The sequence below is a fragment of the Trichomycterus rosablanca genome, chromosome 5 (genome assembly GCF_030014385.1).
Source record: "Trichomycterus rosablanca isolate fTriRos1 chromosome 5, fTriRos1.hap1, whole genome shotgun sequence".
Taxonomy (NCBI): Eukaryota; Metazoa; Chordata; class Actinopteri; order Siluriformes; family Trichomycteridae; genus Trichomycterus; species Trichomycterus rosablanca.
In genome coordinates this window covers 28,216,973-28,236,860 of record NC_085992.1, presented here as the reverse complement: position 1 = coordinate 28,236,860, position 19,888 = coordinate 28,216,973, and the positions used below count along the sequence as shown (strand labels likewise).

General features: G+C 41.0%; 1 protein-coding gene across 1 annotated transcript in view; it reads right to left on the bottom strand.

Annotated features, from left to right (window-relative positions):
- meis1b (Meis homeobox 1 b) overlaps positions 1 to 19,888 on the bottom strand; it is a 73,001-nt gene that overhangs the window by 18,850 nt on the left and 34,263 nt on the right. Inside the window, exon 8 of the mRNA XM_062995945.1 lies at positions 17,563 to 17,708. Within this exon, the coding sequence (XP_062852015.1) occupies positions 17,563 to 17,708 (146 nt within the window). The remainder of the gene's footprint in view (positions 1 to 17,562; positions 17,709 to 19,888) is intronic.

The window sequence follows — 19,888 nt, the reverse complement described above, 5'->3', positions numbered from 1 at the left end:
GGGTCATTGTGCCAATTTATAAAAAAAGAAGTGTGTACATAGACAAACTTTCGGGAGCATAATACTTTGCTGGCTTGTTGTTTTGAGGTGCAGCACAGACTACAGAGAGATGATCACGTGTGTAGAGAAGCACAAAAATGTTAAATAGCTAAACACAAACCTTAAAATTTGAATTTCATTGTAACTGAAATTGCATATTACACGAGAAACGGCTCATTTCACGGTCTGTGATGCGATTTTCATAATCATGAATTAGATTGTGTACAATGTGTATTGTAGAAGGAGCTGTTCTTCTATTTCTCCATTACCTATTTGGGATTTGATAGATCATAGAAGTTATAATTAAAAGACTTTTATTTTTTTCCTGTGTGCTTTTCTTCCTCTCTCATCAGCCATAACTGTTCAGACTCATGTTTTTATCTATGAATCTATCTGTTCAGAACACTGTGCTTTTTAAATTGTAAGACAAAAACTATCACTGACCTGTCCCACAAAGGTTTTAACTTATTCTAGATTTGTAGTTAGTTATGATTCTTAAAAAGCACTGAGATGTGGGTGTAAATTTGCATGAACCATACTATTGGCTGTAATAGCTTCATGGCAATGGGGGCCTTGTGAGCAAGCTCAGGAAAAGCCATGCCAGAGGCAACAGCACAACACAAATGTAGCCTGTTCAAAAACTGCTGGCCCACACACGCTCTATGGAGAGATGAATCTGGATGGCCCAGATTGCAGACTGAGAGACTACATACTCCCTTCAGGGGAACATCCGATTAATCTTTAGATTTTTCTGTCATCAGACTGTTATTATCAATACTGACTTCAGGCAATAATAGCTCAAATTAAATTTATCCAGGCTCTGCTGCTGACAGTGAGCTGTGCTTTAAATGTCAAACTACTTGCTTAAATAGATAGTTAAATAATTAGGGTGCTTTTTAATACTTTCTGTATAATAGATGTAGATGTTAGGAAAAAACCACCAATTACAAGGTACTAATGTAGCTGCTTTTTTATGCTTCTTTCTTTCAGTTTCCTCTCACAATCCCAGTGTTGCTTATTGCTGAGCTTACCACTAATTGTTTGGGATCTCACTCTACATCGCCAATAATATCCTGCATGCTGGAAAATATTGAAGGCTCTGCCACTGATCTATGACCCACCCGCTCACATTACATGAGTAGTGATAAGTACACATCTGCTTTAATTGCAAATCTAGTGTGCACCAAGTTGTGCACATCTTCTGAATAAGCAGGTGTTTTGCACCAGGGGAGGATTTGGTCAGTTTTGTTGTATTTCAGGAGACCTGTACATTGTGAAAATACTGACTAAAAAGTGGGGTACTGTATAGCCTTTAACTGTAAAGAAGAAATTTTGGCATTTACTTCAAGTGTATCTTTAGAAGGGGTAAACATAGCCATTAGGACCTGACTATTTTAGTGACTCAAGTTAATGATTATAGGGAAAATGGGTTTGAAATTGTGTACACTTGGTAGCTGTTCAGCATTCTATATATCATTTTAAAGATTTTATAGGAGATCACCATGGCCTGTTCAGTTTTACCAAGTCTTACACATTAACAAAATATTTGTATTGACCAATTTTACTTGAAGATTAGTCTTTCCTAGTAGATAAAAATATTGTTTTATTTTCTTTTTCCAATGGTAGCGTACTCTCCTATCATGTGGGTACCTGCTTTTTCTCCTTCAGCATAACAAGTGTCTAATGCGTGTAGTACTAGTGACTATTAAAGATACACAACTGCTTGGACTGAAAAAAAGGGGCCACCGTGATAGAAGCTAAAGAGAGGGGAGGTGCTGTATTACACAGCTCAATAACTGCGCTCATTAGGCCCTGATTACCCACACTTCCCATGGTGCTCCTTTGGCTGTTTTGATGTGCTCTGTTCTCCACTCATACCTCCACGCATATTCGAATTTCCTCTTCTTTCTTGATTCTAAAACACACTCCTACCCCCTTAATTGCCCACACATTTGATTTCATGCTCACTGACGATTCTATCATATTAAAGCATTCATGGATAATGGGTGCATTTGTATAAAGGACAGATTTTTTATTATTAAAAAAATTATGTGCTCAGATTTCCTAATAAAAAGACCAACCAAGGTTTGTTTTTTATCACAGTGCAAGACGTTCTGGGTATTTTTAATCTTCTTGGCAAACTGGACTAGGTGAGAAGTGTTTACGCAGACTTTCTGAGTGCAACAACAGCACTCAACAGATGGAAAATTTTAAAGCATCCTCCCTGTCTTTCCTCTGCCTATCCTAATGATATGTCTTGTCCAAATATACTACTCCTTTCATCAGAATTTCCAGTCTGCATGCAGCCATGCATGCCAGGAGATTCATGTCCTCCCTTCACATTTTTGTAGTCATGAATCTTATCAGTAGGAGAAAGAGTTTTAGAGCTCCAGTAGTACTCTCCAAGCCTGTGTTATCAGTGGCCTCTGTGGCCTGTGCCTGCAAGGGTGAAGTGTAGAGTTCAAGCTCTATCAGAGCAAAAAGAGGAACTGATCCCTTTTCTTTGTGTACAGCAAGCTGTAGTTTACAAACTGCTAACCCCACTCTGTCCCTGTGCCCCATGCTCAGCAGAATTTAGGCTGCTCAATTTAAAGTATAAGGTACAAGGTGCAACTTAAAAAGGCTGTATAGTATAATATTGGTTCATGTGTTAGCAGACAACTTTGGTCGGGGTACTGAGACATCTGGAAGAGTTCCAGCAGTGTCTTGTATCGTTCCAACATATGGAATCCTCCTGTTCATTTGTAAGGGGAGAATAATTTTAAACGTTTCTTTTATCTTGGGGATTAAAGAGAAATTGAGATTTCTTTTCATTTTAAGTTCTCCTCCTCACTGAAGTCTAAGTCTTGGACATACTTCTTCATGACTCAACATATCCTCCCTAGAGTTGTTGGTGGACATCTCTTTTTATATCCTGTTTAACCAATTACAATCACTCCAACAATCCAGCTCATCTCCCTATCTCTGTCTGCTCTTTTTCTATTTAACATGATGTCTCTGCATTATGTGTGATTCCCATTCAAGGAAAGATTACCTCAATACAATTGATTATATGCTAAAATTGCTGATTATGATTTACCAAGAGGTGGCAAGGTGGCTCGGTGGGTAGCACTGTTGCCTCACAGCAAGAAGATCCTGGGTTCGATCCCCAGACGGGGCGGTCCGGGTCCTTTCTGTGCGGAGTTTGCATGTTCTCCCCGTGTCTGCGTGGGTTTCCTCCCACAGTCCAAAAACATGCAGTCAGGTTAATTGGACTGCCGCCCTATCCAGGGTGTTACTGTGTGCCTTCCGCACATTGAAAAGCTGGGATAGGCTCCAGCACCCCCCGTGACCCTGATTGGATAAGCAGTTAAGAAAGTGAGTGAGTGATTTACCAAGAAGGCAGACCATGAGACAAAATCATAGGTGTGGGAAGAGTAGATTCGTCACTGCCCCAGCCACCCTCCAAATTTAAGGGAAATTGTCAAATGGATAAGGACAATCACATTACCATAATATATCAGCATGAAACTTGCTGTATCAGGCTGCACACAGATTCCAGATTCAGTTTGCAGCCCCTCTACATGTAACATCTTCCATGCGCCTAGTCAAAAGGCCTAATATTTAAACCACATCTACTCTCTGATCTAAATATTCTCCTTATGCTTGATAACACTAACTCAAGCAGATGTGATAGTGAAGATGCCGTCTAGTCTTCACCCTCTATTTACTGTCCAGTATGGTAAAAAACTGCATAACAGGAGCTGCAGAGTTGTTTTCCAGTCAGGAACTTGGTCACTGAGGGACTCTTTTAGGTGTCTGTGCATGGTTCTTTTTCACCTAGATCTGTTGCTGCTGTCTCCTCTTCGTATTCCATGAGCCTAATCCCCATAGAAACTGAGCTACCCCTCAGGAATGCCCGAGGCTGGAACCAACAGCCTTTTTGGCTGAGGTGTCCTCAGAGTATCATATCAACAGCCCATCCCAGAGACACATACTCCCACCCTACTTTATGGGCTCCTGAGTAAACAGAATTAAGGCAGACTGTTACTGTTTCTTTACCAGCAGCTTTGTTAACATTAACATTGTGCTTACCGAGCTCACAGGTTCCCAAACTTTAGCCTACATCTGCATACATTCTCAGTGTTTTTAAAAAAGAACATCTTGCAGTTATTGCTCTATCAGCCATGAATACAGCATTACATGGTGCCATGATTGTTTTTCTTACACTATCAGAGAGAAGAAGTGCTATTTCTGAAGATGTAACAATCAAGTGTTTAGAGATATCCCTTAGCGACAAAAGCCATAGCAAATTCCTCTTTGTGTAGGTGGCATAAACACGCAGTCCTGGCCCTCGTTAGGGAGCAACAAAACAGGCTTTCAAGGGGGAAACAAGAGAGTAAGAGAGAGAGAAAGTAAAGGAAGAGAAAATAACAGCACAAAGCTTTTGCAAACCCATTTCATCCAATGAGCCTGGTATAAATATCAAAATAACATGACTGTATGCCTGTGTGTTTATGCATACTTAAAAGTCTGTTCCCTTCTTCTTATTTTTTTTTTGGTTTGTAGTGAGTAAGTAGGCCATGGTTTATACCCACTGCTGGCATATGGTACAACCTTCTTAGAAAAAACAGACAGTAATGACCTTTTCAACAGTATACACCGATCAGCCATAACATTAAAACCACCCCCTTGTTTCTACACTCACTGTCCATTTTATTAGCTCCACTTACCATACAGAAGCACTTCTAGTTCTACAATTACTGACTGTAGTCCATCTGTTTCTCTGCATGCTTTGTTAGCCCCCTTCCATGCTGTTCTTCAATGGTCAGGACTCTCCCAGGATCACCACAGAGTAGGTATTATTTGGGTGGTGGATCATTCTCAGCACTGCAGTGACACTGACATGGTGGTGGTGTGTTAGTGTGTGTTGTGCTAGTATGAGTGGACAAGACACAGCAATGCTGATGGAGTTTTTAAACACCTCACTGTCACTGCTGGACTGAGAATAGTCCACCAACCAAAAATATCCAGCCAACAGCGCCCCATGGGCAGCGTCTTGTGACCACTGATGAAGGTCTAGAAGATGACCAACTCAAACAGCAGCAATAGATGAGCGAGGTGGGGTGGTCTGGGTCCTTTCCTTTCTGGTTTCCTCCCACAGTCCAAAGACATGCAAGTGAGATGAACTGGAGATACTAAATTGTCCAAGACTGTGTTCGACATAACCTTGTGAACTGATGAATCTTGTGTAATGAGTGGCTGCCGTTTCTGTCATGAATGTAACCAAAGTGTAAAACATGACGTTAAAATCCTAATAAACAAACAAACAACTTGTCCTTAGCCCCTGTTCCAATTTTTTTTTTTGGACTGTGCTTCAGGCATCAGATTTTGGAATTGGAAAGTTATTTTATAAGGCTGAGATGTGAAGTTTACAACTTACTTATAGAACCCAAAGCCAGCACAATTATTTCCTGGCTTTAGAACAAAAAAGGGAAAAGCTAGAAAATTTCACTCTGTCCTAGCTGACAGAACACATTCCAAAACCGGTATTTAAGTGATGTAATTATTTTCTCCATGTTAAAAACAACTTTTGTTTGTTTGCAGTCAGACGTATGCAGCAGTGCCAGTAGGAAGCAAATCAAATTAATGTTGATGTAGTTTGGGAAAAATGTCTCTTGCAGTTTAAGCAGGGAAATGAGTTGGATTACAAACCATATTCTGACTAAACAATAAGCTTTCAGTGATTGTGTAAGCCAGGCGGAAAATGTTACACTATTGCATGTAGGCCTGCTGTAATGACCCATGTAATATGCAAAACACTACAGACAGAGAACACCAAAAGATTAGAACATCAAGCTTATGACCACTTAATTTGGAGACATTTAAATAGCTTTGCATAATGCAGCAGGTGCAAGGTGATGATTCTAAGACTTTCACCACTGAGTTGAGGTAAATCATGTATTTTACTGGACTTAGCACTTATTCTCGGCAACAGAATGATGTTTTTCTGTTTCATTTCTTTGGGATTATGTTTATTAACATTCATTTCATTAACATTAATTCATTCAGAAGCACTATGAACCCTTTGACAATTATTTATCACTGATTTAGTGTTATTTCATTTTTGGTTCTTTTTATCCATATTTCATAGGGTAATGCTAATCATTCTGTAAGTACATTTACATTACATTTTCAGCATTTAGCAGATGCTTTTACCCAAAGCGACTTACATTTACTGTGACAGTATACAGTCTAAGCAATTGAGGGTTAAGGGCCAGTGGTGGGAATTGAACCAGCGACATTCTGATTACTAGACCAGTACCTTAACCGCTAGGCTACATTGTCCCCCTAAGCATAATAGCAAAAATTTTTTAAATGTGAGCAAATTAATTTGGTTATTTGTTCTTTATTATTATGAGCTTGGCTTTACTCATGGCCCTATCTAAAAACATTTGTGCTCATACTATAGTAAAGGAGAGCCGTTTTTAGGAACACCCCCTTCTTTCTTGTAGTAGAGCCTAAACTGTTGCTTGCAATGCTACTTTTCTATAACGTTTCCATTATCTAAAGTATACCGCCAGCTTAAGGGACAGTTGACTGTGTATAAAATATAGTTTTGATTTAATAGTAGTTATAAATGTAGTTTAAGTACTTAAGGGTGCTGAGCCCGTTCTTCATTGTCAGTGGTGGGGCTGGAACTCACGTTTAACTTGTTCAAAGGTGATGCATATTGCCCTGCGTTTGCTATTCTAGCCACAAGCTAATAAGAAGGGGTCCTGTATGCTTCAGGTGTAGTGAAAGTTTGCTAGACTACAACTGATGAGCCTGGCTTAATTTGGGAGGGTTAGAGGCAGGGGTGATTACAAAGTTTACTGGACCACTAAACCTATTTAAGTCTGTAATCACACCCTGTTTGAGCAAAGGAGAACATTCAAAAGCAATCGAGGCGTGCCACGTGGTGTTCCAAACTGCAGCTGGAGGTCACTTAGTAAAGGATGCCATGCTGGGCAGGTAGCAGAGAAGCTCAGCTTTACAAACTGACAATCAAACTCTTTCAAGATAAAAACAGGTCAGAAAGGAGTCCAAAAGGGAAATGCAAACAGCTATTAGGATCTATTCAGGCATAGAGGTATAGTACAGAGCTTATGATGTACATGAGCATAAAGGGTGACAAAATTTGGTTAACATTTGGCTCTATCATTCCTTAAGCTAAATGTAACACTCAAAAAAGCTTTCTTGCAGGAGGAGGGGCAAGAGGAACCCACATTTCAAGAACTCATATTATTATGTTATTATCATAATTACCCCTTTGCCCTTTCTATTTTAATTAATCTTTGTGGGAGAGGCTGCAGATGGAAACCTGGGAAGGGGAAACCTGGTCAAAACTAAAGCAGAGTTAGAAGCAGATGGGGGTATTTTACAATTGTTTCAGTATGGTCATTAATTGCAAGCAGAAGAGAAAAAGAAAACAATTAAGCACAGACAGAGCAGTCACTGTCTTTCTATCTATCTTTCTCTATTTCTCTCTCTCTGTGCTTTAGATAAACCTTCCCCATCAATGCACAGCTTTTAGAAATCAATGACTTTTAATCTGTCGTAAGAAACAATTGAGCAGTGCCTCGTTTTTGTGCTCCACCTCATCCACTGCCACTAAAACACTCACAACTGAAAAACAAAGTGGAGTCTCTTCTACCTGCCCTTCACACACAACACATTACTTGCTGGTTTTTTAACACTTACAATTAGTTAAGGTAGCCATTAAATCTAATGAAATGGAACCATAGCTTACTTAAAGCACACGCTAACAACTTCTTGCCTCAGACACAGCCTGGATGGATCACTGCACCAATACTGTATTTCCCTCAGGATGACATGGCTCAGCGGACGCTGAATGCAACATCCATGCAGCCATGCATCTCTTATTGCACCGGCACAAATGCCATGTGCAACAACACCAGAATCACACATTTTATTCTAAATAAAAACAAAAAACCCTCATGAACCTAAATGTATTTGGAGCTGTAAATGGACAATTATTGCAGTTTAGCTTTACATCTTGAAGCACCATGGCTATATAAATCCACAACCTGATACCAATTATCATACTTCTTTTACCTACTTTCTCAATGGGAAGAAATATTCTGTAAAACAAATCTACTGTATAGGTGGTGATGGCTCCTCCTAAGCAGCCCCAGGTAAATGTACTGTAGGTTCACAGTCACACACATACAGGGGTTGGACAAAATAACTGAAACACCTGTCATTTTAGTGTGGGAGGTTTCATGGCTAAATTGGACCAGTCTGGTGGCCAATCTTCATTAATTGCACATTGCACCAGTAAGAGCAGAGTGTGAAGGTTCAATTAGCAGGGTAAGAGCACAGTTTTGCTCAAAATATTGCAATGCACACAACATTATGGGTGACATACCAGAGTTCAAAAGAGGACAAATTGTTGGTGCACGTCTTGCTGGCGCATCTGTGACCAAGACAGCAAGTCTTTGTGATGTATCAAGAGCCACGGTATCCAGGGTAATGTCAGCATACCACCAAGAAGGACAAACCACATCCAACAGGATTAACTGTGGACGCAAAAGGAAGCTGTCTGAAAGGGATGTTGGATTGTATCCAAAAAACATAAAACCACGGCTGCCCAAATCACGGCAGAATTAAATGTGCACCTCAACTCTCCTGTTTCCACCAGAACTGTCCATCGGGAGCTCCACAGGGTCAATATACACGGCCGGGCTGCTATAGCCAAACCTTTGGTCACTCTTGCCAATGCCAAACGTCGGTTTCAATGGTGCAAGGAGCGCAAATCTTGGGCTGTGGACAATGTAAAACATGTATTGTTCTCTGATGAGTCCACCTTTACTGTTTTCCCCACATCCGGGAGAGTTACGGTGTGGAGAAGCCCCAAAGAAGCGTACCACCCAGACTGTTGCATGCCCAGAGTGAAGCATGGGGGTGGATCAGTGATGGTTTGGGCTGCCATATCATGGCATTCCCTTGGCCCAATACTTGTGCTAGATGGGCGCGTCACTGCCAAGGACTACCGAACCATTCTGGAGGACCATGTGCATCCAATGGCGGTGCCGTGTATCAGGATGACAATGCACCAATACATACAGCAAGACTGGTGAAAGATTGGTTTGATGAACATGAAAGTAAAGTTGAACATCTCCCATGGCCTGCACAGTCACCAGATCTAAATATTATTGAGCCACTTTGGGGTGTTTTGGAGAAGCGAGTCAGGAAACGTTTTCCTCCACCAGCATCACGTAGTGACCTGGCCACTATCCTGCAAGAAGAATGGCTTAAAATCCCTCTGACCACTGTGCAGGACTTGTATATGTCATTTCCAAGACGAATTTACGCTGTATTGGCCGCAAAAGGAGGCCCTACACCATAAATTATTGTGGTCTAAAACCAGGTGTTTCAGTTATTTTGTCCAACCCCTGTAACTAACTGATAAATAGGTTTAGCAAACGTGTGAACTGATTACTGTGCCTCCGCTGCTATATAATCCATCAGAAACAAATACTGATCTGGAGCAGTCAGGTACACTGATGCTCTTTCAGGAGCTAAAGACACTGTAAAATCTCTAGAGCCCTTGACTAGACAAATAATACATTAATATTTATGCTGGACAACAAGAAAAAATAACTTAGTGACCATTATTAAACTCAGTTTACCCCTAAAGCAAATGGCAAAGCAGTGACACCTTATTCTAAAGGAAGGTAAAGCCGACTGAATACACTTAACCACCTGCTATAATCTATGATAACCAATGCCACATAAGTCATCTCTCAATAGACTCCATCTATACTATGTCTCAAAATCATTGGCTATCACAACATACACTACTCTATAAACACTATATAATATGGCAGGCCCTAGGGACACTACTTGCTTTCCTAGCAGGATGTTCAGTACTGGCTTCTGAAGTCAGCAAAGCTGTAGCAGGCCAAACAGGTGATAACCCGAAGTACTGCATGAAAACCAGAACTTGTATAGTATAAAGTGATCCATTGTGTTCTGCAACACTTAGCCAGTTTGGGATTCTAAAAACAATCATACAAAAGTGATTCACAGCCCCTTCTTTGCCACTGTGATTCTTCACACCGATCTGATAATGAAATGCAACGGCCATATTTAGCGGACCACATAGTGAAAGTACAGACGCCAAGGGAGGCCATTAACATGCTAAGAATGTGCAATCTGCACGATCTCATGCCATTGTCCTGGAGCGGTCCTTGAAGGCCACAGTTGACCGTTCTGTCTTATTTAACATACCAGAATTAAACTCAGTCAACTAATTGAGAAGAATAGGAGTTAAACCCAACTACATTTTCTGGTAATAAAACATAAACATTTGTTGTTTTAATACATTAAACCATGCTTTTTTGTTTTGTTTTACTGAGAATTAAAAGTTTATAATGTCTTACAAAAGATGCACCGTCACTGTTTACTACTATGTATCTATTACCTGCCTTCTTTGTTTGATGAACAGTTAAGAACCTTCTACTGTCATGTTTACCATGAACGTTCTAGCACTTTATATGTTTGTTCAGAGCTGTTCTCTAAAGCATACTGCAGCCATTAAAAAGTTGTTAAGTTATGTTTAGGTGGGTTGGGAGTTGCCATAAATGCCATCTACTAATCGTTCAGAGGCGCATAAAGCTAGAAAGCTAGAAAGTAAGGAAAAAGTAGAGAAGATGAAGAAAGGGAATACTATCCAGAAAGCGTTTGACCTTTAGGTGAATACAATAATTGGGAAGCTGCAGTTAGAGCAGGCAAAGCATCAGTACTATGGTCATCAATCACCACACAGATGGTCAAATAAAAGCCCCAATCACCAGTGACAGTGAGACGTCCACTGGCGACTGGCAGTTCATGCAGGGTCTGCCAATTCAGCCCATTCTTCAAAAGACACATCAGTGCCTTTAACTTGTCAGCCTGGAAGGCTTGCAAATGATGGATACATGTGGCTTTTTCGCTTACTCCCTCTCCAGGGGATGTGGGGGTGGCAAAGGCAACCATCCCACAAAGACCAGCTCCAAAGAGTTGCCTGCCCCACATCCCAGGGGCCTGTCAGTGGGATAATTGATGATGTTTTCATTACAAGGTGAGGGAGGTGGGTGAGGGAATGCCCATGTACAATGGATAGCCTTTGCCCTGAGATTGACTTGGCTGTCTCAAGTAACTTTAAGTATCGGAGGTCTTAATGTTGTTTAAAGTAAATATGCACACAGAGGATGATTAAAATGCAAACAGTGGTCAGAGATGTTCAAAATTACACTGTACATCCGTGCTTCAAGGGAACTCGTAGAAGTACACTTAAGAGAGGGGAGAAAGCTTCCACAGTTAGAATGGCCCCGGCTATTAGTCCTTTCCTCACAATCTAAAACTCTTGAAGCTTGTAATGTGGCACCATCCAAAGTATGAAAGGGGTGCTTAGATAAACAAATAATGTAACAGAGACATTAGTCAACTTGAATGAATGAATTTCTGCTCACATGAGAAGAACCTACAAATATGGTGCAATTTTAACAGATGTTAACAGAGTTATAGAAGTTGTAGCTTTTAAATGTTTGTTTTCATTAGGTGTTCTGTTTGGCCTTTTCAGGGCATGACATTTAAGCAGCTAGGAGAGTAGGGCTTGTTCCATGCGTTCCCTGCCAGGATAGATAGAGGCCACATGGCATGACTGAAGTTGCCATGGGTGACCAGTGTGCTTAAAATCTGTAGGCTCCAGCAGTAAACAACTGACAACTAATGGTATCTAAGATCTGGGTGACCCCTGAACCCTAATGGCAGAAAGAGTTTTTGGTAGTAATAGTTGTTGGAAGTAGACTTCAGTAAAATTGTCCACATGAATGAACTTACAGTCAGACAGGAGCCAAATTAATGGCCAAATGGACAGTTTGCAAGGAATACTGAGTAGGTTTCAGCTGCTTTTCAATAACAAAGGAATAATTAAAAACAAATGATGACATGTCTTTTGAATAGTATCCAAAACACTTAAATTATAAATGGTGATAAGGCAGGCCTTATTGACTAGCAATATACACTGATCAGCCATAACATTAAAACCACCTCCTTGTTTCTCCACACATTGTCCATTTAATCAGCTCCACTTACCATATAGAAGCACTTTTTACTTCTACAATTACTGACTGCAGTCCATCTGTTTCTCTGCATGCTTTGTTAGCCCCCTTTCATGCTGTTCTTCAGTGGTCAGGACTCTCCCAGGACCACTACAGAGCAAGTATTATTTGGGTGGTGGGTCATTCTCAGCACTGCAGTGACACTGACATGGTGGTGGTGTGTTAGTGTGTGTTGTGCTGGTATGAGTGAATAAGACACAGCAGCACTGCTGATGGAGTTTTTAAACACCTCACTGTCACTGCTGGACTGAGAATAGTCCACCAACCAAAAATATCCAGCCAACAGCGCCCCGTAGGCAGCGTCCTGTGTCCACTGATAAAGGTCTGGAAGACGGCCAACTGAAACAGCAGCAATAGATGAGTGATCGTCTCTGACTTTACATCTACAAGGTGGACCAACTAGGTGGGAGTGTCTAATAGAGTGGACAGTGAGTGGACACGGTATTTAGAAACTCCAGCAGCGCTGCTGTGTCTGATCCACTCATACCAGCACAACACACACTAACACACCACCACCATGTCAGTGTCACTGCAGTGCTGAGAATGATCCACCATTTAAATAATACCTGCTCTGTCGTGGTCCTGTGGTGGTCCTGACCATTGAAGAACAGGGTGAAAGCAGGCTAATAAAGTATGTAGAGAAACAGATGGACTACATTCAGTAATTGTATAATAGTGTAGAAACAAGGAGGTGGTTTTAATGTTATGGCTGATCAGTGTAGTCAGTGTCAGTATACAATGTAATTGTTTGACATAACTAGTTTAGTGTACATAGTTTATTTAAAAAGCAATATATGCAGTATTTTTAAATAAATAACATACGATCCTTGAGTGCAATGAAAGAGTATTGCAAATTCACTGTTCCATGCCGAAATAACTCTTTGCCCTTGTTGTTCTAAGAAAAAATGGGGAGGTTCAGACCCTCAAAAACCCAACTGTACTTTCCAAGGCCTAATTCTTAGGCAGGTCATATGCTCAACATCTGTAATCCTGCCCAGCGAATGTAGGAAATCATCACCAGGCCGAGATACAAAACCCCATAGCGCCCCCCCCCCCCCCCAATCCACATCCATGTCTGCAGGGGAACAAATTCACTGCTAAATTTCCTGAAGAGGGCATAGACCCTATCCCCCCTGCTGGTCCAGCCATGAGCCCTAAAAACTGCTGCAGAGATGAATTATAGCACTTTTCACACCTGGTTCTGGTCAAAAAAAGTGCAGCACTGTAGAGGTTCTTAGTAAAATATACTCTAGCCCTGGGAAAATGCCATTACCTCCACTAGTTCTTGTTTGTGTGTGTTCAAATTGTGATAATTTAAGACCTTATTGCATTAGGAAGTCTGAATCGGTGCTTTCCAGTTGCCCTTTTTATATAAACAAGCGTTATAAACACTGGAGAGAGAGCAGAAAGCTTGTTGCGCTGCGGTTTGTTTTTTACGAGCTGTAATATAGGCACCCTGTTTTCCAGCTCTGTGTACAAATAAGAGGAAGCCCAGAGCTGCATGTGCCAGCCTTACTCTTCTGTTTTAAACTACGGCCTTGCTGTGGCTGAGCGGAGCTAAGTGCAGAACCACAGGGACACTGAGACTTAAGGTCAGAGGCTGTTATTTTATTATAATTTTTTGGGTAAATTAAAGAGAAACTGCATTTGTTAAGAGGCGAGTAATATGGTGGGTAACAAGATAAAGAAGGAGGTGGAAAGGAGGGACAAAAAGAGAAAGGCAGGATGCAATGCCCATGAATCTCTTCCCAGGATGTCTGGAACAATCGATAAACAGAACAAACAGTTAGTTTGGTGTTTTTAGAATGGGACTTTACACTAGAATAAAGCAGTCCTGAGCAGCACATAATTAGTATAGTTACATTTAGTCCTATGTGGGTCTAGAGCTTGTTTTACAGAGATAAACATAATACTGAGCAGAAATAATTAAAGTCGTGTTTATAGGTTCTAGTTTTTCAGCATATTTCATCCCCAAACTTCTTGTTTTGCCTCCTCTGCTGCAGCCTGGCAGGGTAATCTCGTCTAACCACCCACTTCACGTTTCCGTCTCTGTACAATGGCTTCACTGGTCGGCTCATGTAACAAAGATAGATGCCTCCTCATTTCTCTTGAAATGTTGGTATCTACACTTCCAGTATGAGGATGTTTTCTTTTTTCACAACTGCAGGATCTTAAAACATTAGATTAAGACTATCATACGCTTGCATTGTTTATGAGGCCTGGTAATTGCCACTTGCTTTATCTTCGAGAACCAGATGCATTCACACAATAAATTGGGAGAACTGAACACAATGCTGTGCTACAGCTTCTCTTGTGCTTTTTCATGCAACTGTTCCTGTTTTCTCCTTCTTTTCCTTTGATTATCTGCTCACGTTGAGACTGAACGGGGAACAGGTGTGGGCCGGAAGCTGAGTTGACTGCATTAGATTGGCCATCCAGCTCAACTGTGGCATGTCAAGTTTTCTGCATATTTGTGCATGTTAAGTGCAATGTAAACGGTACAACAGAACATTGTTTGTTCCACGTACTGCTCCATTTTCCACTATTTTATTTTGCACTGCTTTTTTTTTTTCTTTATCTCTTTTTTCTCTCTCACTTCTGGGTGCTCTGGAGGCCTCCTGTGGTTGAGGGGGCCGCTGTTGGCAGAGGCTCAGGCTTTTCGCCAGTGGCTCTACATTTAGCAGCAATGCCCATCTGCCAAAGTGTACAAACACACAAGGCGAAATCACACAGCACCGTCCGCATGGCCTGTAAACCGGGTCAAACCGGACAGTACGCTCTCACAATCGCTCTTAACTCCAGTATGTGCCAGTGAGTGCACTGTGTGTGAACTAGCAAATGGCATTCTTTTCACACACCTTTCTCAAGGGGCCCTTAAAGGTGATGGTTAGCAGGGGTGAGAGTGAGTGTGTGTGTGTGTGTGTCTTTGTGCATGTGTGAGAGGGTAAAGGGGGACGAGGGCAGATGAAGGTTTCAAGGGCCCTTGGGGTGGTTTTCTGTGGCACAGATGTAAGAAAGGGGGTTGACCACGTGGGTGCTCTTTGGAAATGATCAAATGACTTTCCTTTTGACTCCGCTTTCCGGTTGGAAACACATTGGCTTTCAACACCTTTTAACAATGACCAGTGACCATAATAGGTGTGTATTCTGCAAATCATAAAGTCATCTGGTTATCATTTAGGTTCATAAAAGGAACCACTTCACTATGTTAAATTAAGTCCTGAAGTTGCGCAGTAGTCACCACCAGGCTTGTTAGTGGAGTATGACATTAGTAAGTCATTGGTGTTGATATATGAAGATAAGCTGTGTCTTTGCAATGCTCATATTAGCTTGCGGTGAACAAAACAGGGGAAATAAAGTTCATCAAGGGTGAGAGGAGGGCCAACCACATCAATGCAGAGTACTTTCCTAGCAATCCTCTACTGCAGGTGTGGACAGCCGCAGATAGCTAACCGCTGTCTGGCAGTCACATACATACACAGATTAGTAAGGATTAGCTGTAAATTATAAACACAAATACAGTGAGGAAAACTATTTGAAGGCACTATATGGCCAAAAGTATGTGAACACCTAACTATGAGCTTGTTGGACATCTCTTTCTGGCAATACCACTAGCATTAATATAAAATTAACTTCCCTACTCAACAACCTCCACTCTTCTGGTAAGGCTTTCCACAAAATTTTAGAGTGTGTCCGGTGGCATTCGTATCACATTAAGTCAAAGGTGCATTTGCAAGGTCAGGCTGTAGTGTTTGGTAGGATGACCCGACTGGCAATTGACATTCAAATGAATCCAAGGATATTTAGTAAGGGCAGTTGTAGCCTAGTGGTTAGGGTACTGGACTAGTAATCGAAAGGTCGCTGGTTCAAGCCCCACCACTGCCAGGTTGCCACTGTTGGGCCCTTTACCCTCAATTGCTTAGACAACATACTGTCGCAGTACTGTAAGTCGCTTTGGATAAAAGCGTCTACTAAATTCAGAAAATGTAAATGTAGTAAGGTCAAGGCTTCATGTAAGCATTATTAAGGCCCTTAACCCTGAATTGCTTGAATTGCTGAATTGTATTTGGTCACAGTTTTGAGTCACTTTGAATAGAAGTTTCCATAAAACATGCGCTCAAACATACAGTAATAAAAAAAAAATTCTAATCATTTTGGGGGTTTTTTTGGTTTTTTTTTTAACATTTGAAATAAAAAAAATAATAAAATAAAGTGGATATTTTTATCCACATTTTTAATTAATTGGCCAAAACACCTGTTCATAACAATGCCTGTTGTGCAAATCACAGTCGGGTATGTATTTAATGTTGCGCTGATGGAAGTTACTCATAATACACATGTTGAATGCAGCAAATGTGATCAGCATAAAGATCTAAGTAACTCTGATGAGAAACCAGATTGTTATAAGCAGATTACTGGGTTAATGCATCTACAAAACAGCAAGGGTTGCTTACAGGCAGCTGTGGTGAATACACAGTGAATACACACTGAGAGTGATTCAAGAAAGGACAGGCCATGAACCGCCAACAGGTTGTTGGGTATCCAAAAATGATTGATTGAAGGCTCTGACATCTCATAGAGAACAACAGAAGAGCTACTGTGGCTCAATTTGCGAATTATTTTAATAACTACTGATGATGTGAAGGTGTCACAACACACAGTCCATCAAACCCTTCGGTGTGTCTTCCACTCAAAGCACTAACAATGGATGCACAGGCATTAGAACTGGACATGGTTTAATATTTCTGATCACAACAGTGTATGTATTTGTTTCAGGACACAGACACGGTGTCCACAGGTAGATTTTGATGGGTCCTTAAGGCAGCTAAAGTTTGTTCTGTTTAGCCTGTTTGTCTGCCACCTGATCTTGCAATAAATTAAAGTAATTAATCACATCTGTCTTAAAACTACAAGCTTTGTCACAGAAACTAAGACTCTTCCTAAGCACAATAGACAATGTCCCATCTAGAAAGGCCGAGCATATTCTCAAAGACTATGAGACTATGACTATCTAGCATGTCTTGGGAAGCGGAACTGAACTGAACAAACATAAAAAGAAGCTCAACCACCAACATCTCCTATATGACATGTCCGTCTCCGACACTCATTAGCATGGACCAAAACAAACACAAGCGCAAGTCATCCATCACACAGAGTGGGCCATTTCATTCCATCGCTCGTGCTCCACAAATGAGAACAAACTGAGAAGAAAAGCAAAGTACTCTCTTAATAATGCTTATCACTGCCACATCTAGCTTGAGGCTGTTTTTCTGTTAAACTCTCAAACGTATCCAAGCATGATGCAGAATGATTACGGTGTGTTAGTAGAAAGGCACAGCCATAGAGAGAGAACAGACCACAGCATTTCACTTACTGTCAAGTGCTGGAAGAGCCATGCCCGCATGATGTTGGTTGCGACTTTGGGAAAGATGCCACGCTTTTTATTCCTCTTCTTTTCTTTGTCTGGATCATCATCATCACCTGTGCTGGGGGAGGCAACACTGTTGTCCAGACCGTCACCTTTAAAAATAGATGCACACGCACAGGCGGTCCATTAGCATTAGCCGAGCCTGTTCATCGTACTTAATCTCACATGGTCATTTATTTATTTTTAAGCAACAATGGGGCAAATATACAGTTTTCCAGTAGTATTTAGTCATATAATTATAACAAACAGCTCAAAGCACAGACAGTAAGCAAAGAAGTAGATAAAGCAGAAACTAAGCACATAGTCACTCAAATGACTTGTAAGGTTGCATCTCTTTGCTGCCATCAGTCTGAGAAGAGTCAGCACTGACAAAGAGATTTAGTCTTTGTCATCTGGGGAAAGGCTTTTTTCCACCTCAGGTACATATACAGTGCTACATGGCAGCACAAACTTGGGGGAAATAAATATGTTGTAGCCCTGCACATATGGTGGCTTTTTAAAGCACACAATTTTAATAACAATGCAGAATGAGTGCCAACAGCAACCCATTTTTGATAAGGGAATATTTCAGCAAGCAGGCAAAATAAGACTGAATTTCAGAAGAGAGTTTAAAGCATTAATGCCCTGCAATTGATGATTAAGAATTTATTCTATTCACATAACCAGTTATTGTTAAAACTCCATACAGCAGCAATAGATACAATATCTAGGCATATTTCATAATTGATATGATCCTTATTCAAAGGAAAAGCTGTCAATTCAGACTTTTTAAATAATAAATCATAAAAGAAAAAAGGAACAGGGTAAACAACATGCGAAAGCTGTGCAACTTTTAACAGCTAGGCAGTGTTTTGTGTCTGTAGCAGGGGAGAGCAGGCAAAAAATTAGAGCCTGTTATTTTTTAATTACACAAAAAAAGTGTTTCCAACATGCTGTTCATTCACCAAAGCTTTACGAGATGCCACTGGTTAACTCTTTCTACACCAGTAGCTTTAAAAACCTACATGGGGCAAGCTCATTGATAATTAATGGAAATGTCTGTGGTAATCTGGCTGGAGATAGCTTTCTTTCCAGCTACAGTGAAATAATGAAGGGCCTAAAATGGCCTTTGCTCCCCATTACCTCGGGCAATAGAATTCCTGAAAGCATGCCTTGCGGGCATCTAAATTATATACGCCATTAGGCGCACGGAGGCTTTCTGCATTTCATATAAACTCCCTGCCCTTGTAGCAGTAGAGCAGCTCCAGAAAAGCCTGAGATTTCTTAAGTGAATAGTTATGTAGATCCAAGGGCACATTTCACCCTTTTAGATGCTTCCTGAGAGCCACCGCAGCTCCCAAGCCTTCCCCATGGAGAAAAGAACACATGCTATCAGAGCCACAATAGCACACATCACACACAAAATCGCAGAAAAATATGAGCTTTGATTACATCATTAACCGATGCCAAAAACAGTCAGGCCTAAACAGCAGTTTGTCCTCCCTACTGTTTTTAAGCAAATAAGACTTCCTCACTCCCGCCTGGGAGGGAAAGCAGCACCGCAGGTTTGTAATCTAAGACAAGATTTTCATTGAAAGCAAATGCTTTCAATACGGTGTAAAGACCAGTTCGTGTTAGGCAAAGCTTAAAATAATAAACCCAGGGCTTGTCCCATGCGACTTAGCAAAACAGAAGCAAAGGCTAGAAATCAGGACGCAGACTGGACGAGAAAAAAAGGGGGATGGCGTGAGAGGGAGTAAAACAGAGATCGTGTGATCAATAAGGTAAATGTGTTGTGTGTTCTCTCTGGAGCCTTTCTCCTTTCTTCTGTATTATGAATTGTTTAACCTCTCTCCCTTAGTATTTTTACTTAAATCTGACCTGTGAGGACCTTCCCCCTCAAGGCAAAAATGAGGGAAAGAAAGATGGTTGGAGTTGTCGATTTTATTGGCATTTCTATTTATTCTGCAATTTAATATCAATAAATCTAGGTACGATCTGGGGCTGGTAAGATTTTATACTGTAAACTGACAGAAACCAGGTATCCATATGACTCTGACATCAGCTTCATCATTGGCCACCATGACTTACTCGTATATGGCCAACGAGAAGCATGTGAGTGGCGGCAAGTCCAAAAACGTGGAAATAATCATAAAAATAATGCCAGTCTATAAACAAGCTCACAGCCTCATTAGACCAGCAGCAGGCTCCAGTGGCAGATTTATTCGCCTTTTTGCTGATGCTGTGAGGAAATGCCATGGGCTAACTTTGGCCAACCGCTAATGGGTTATGA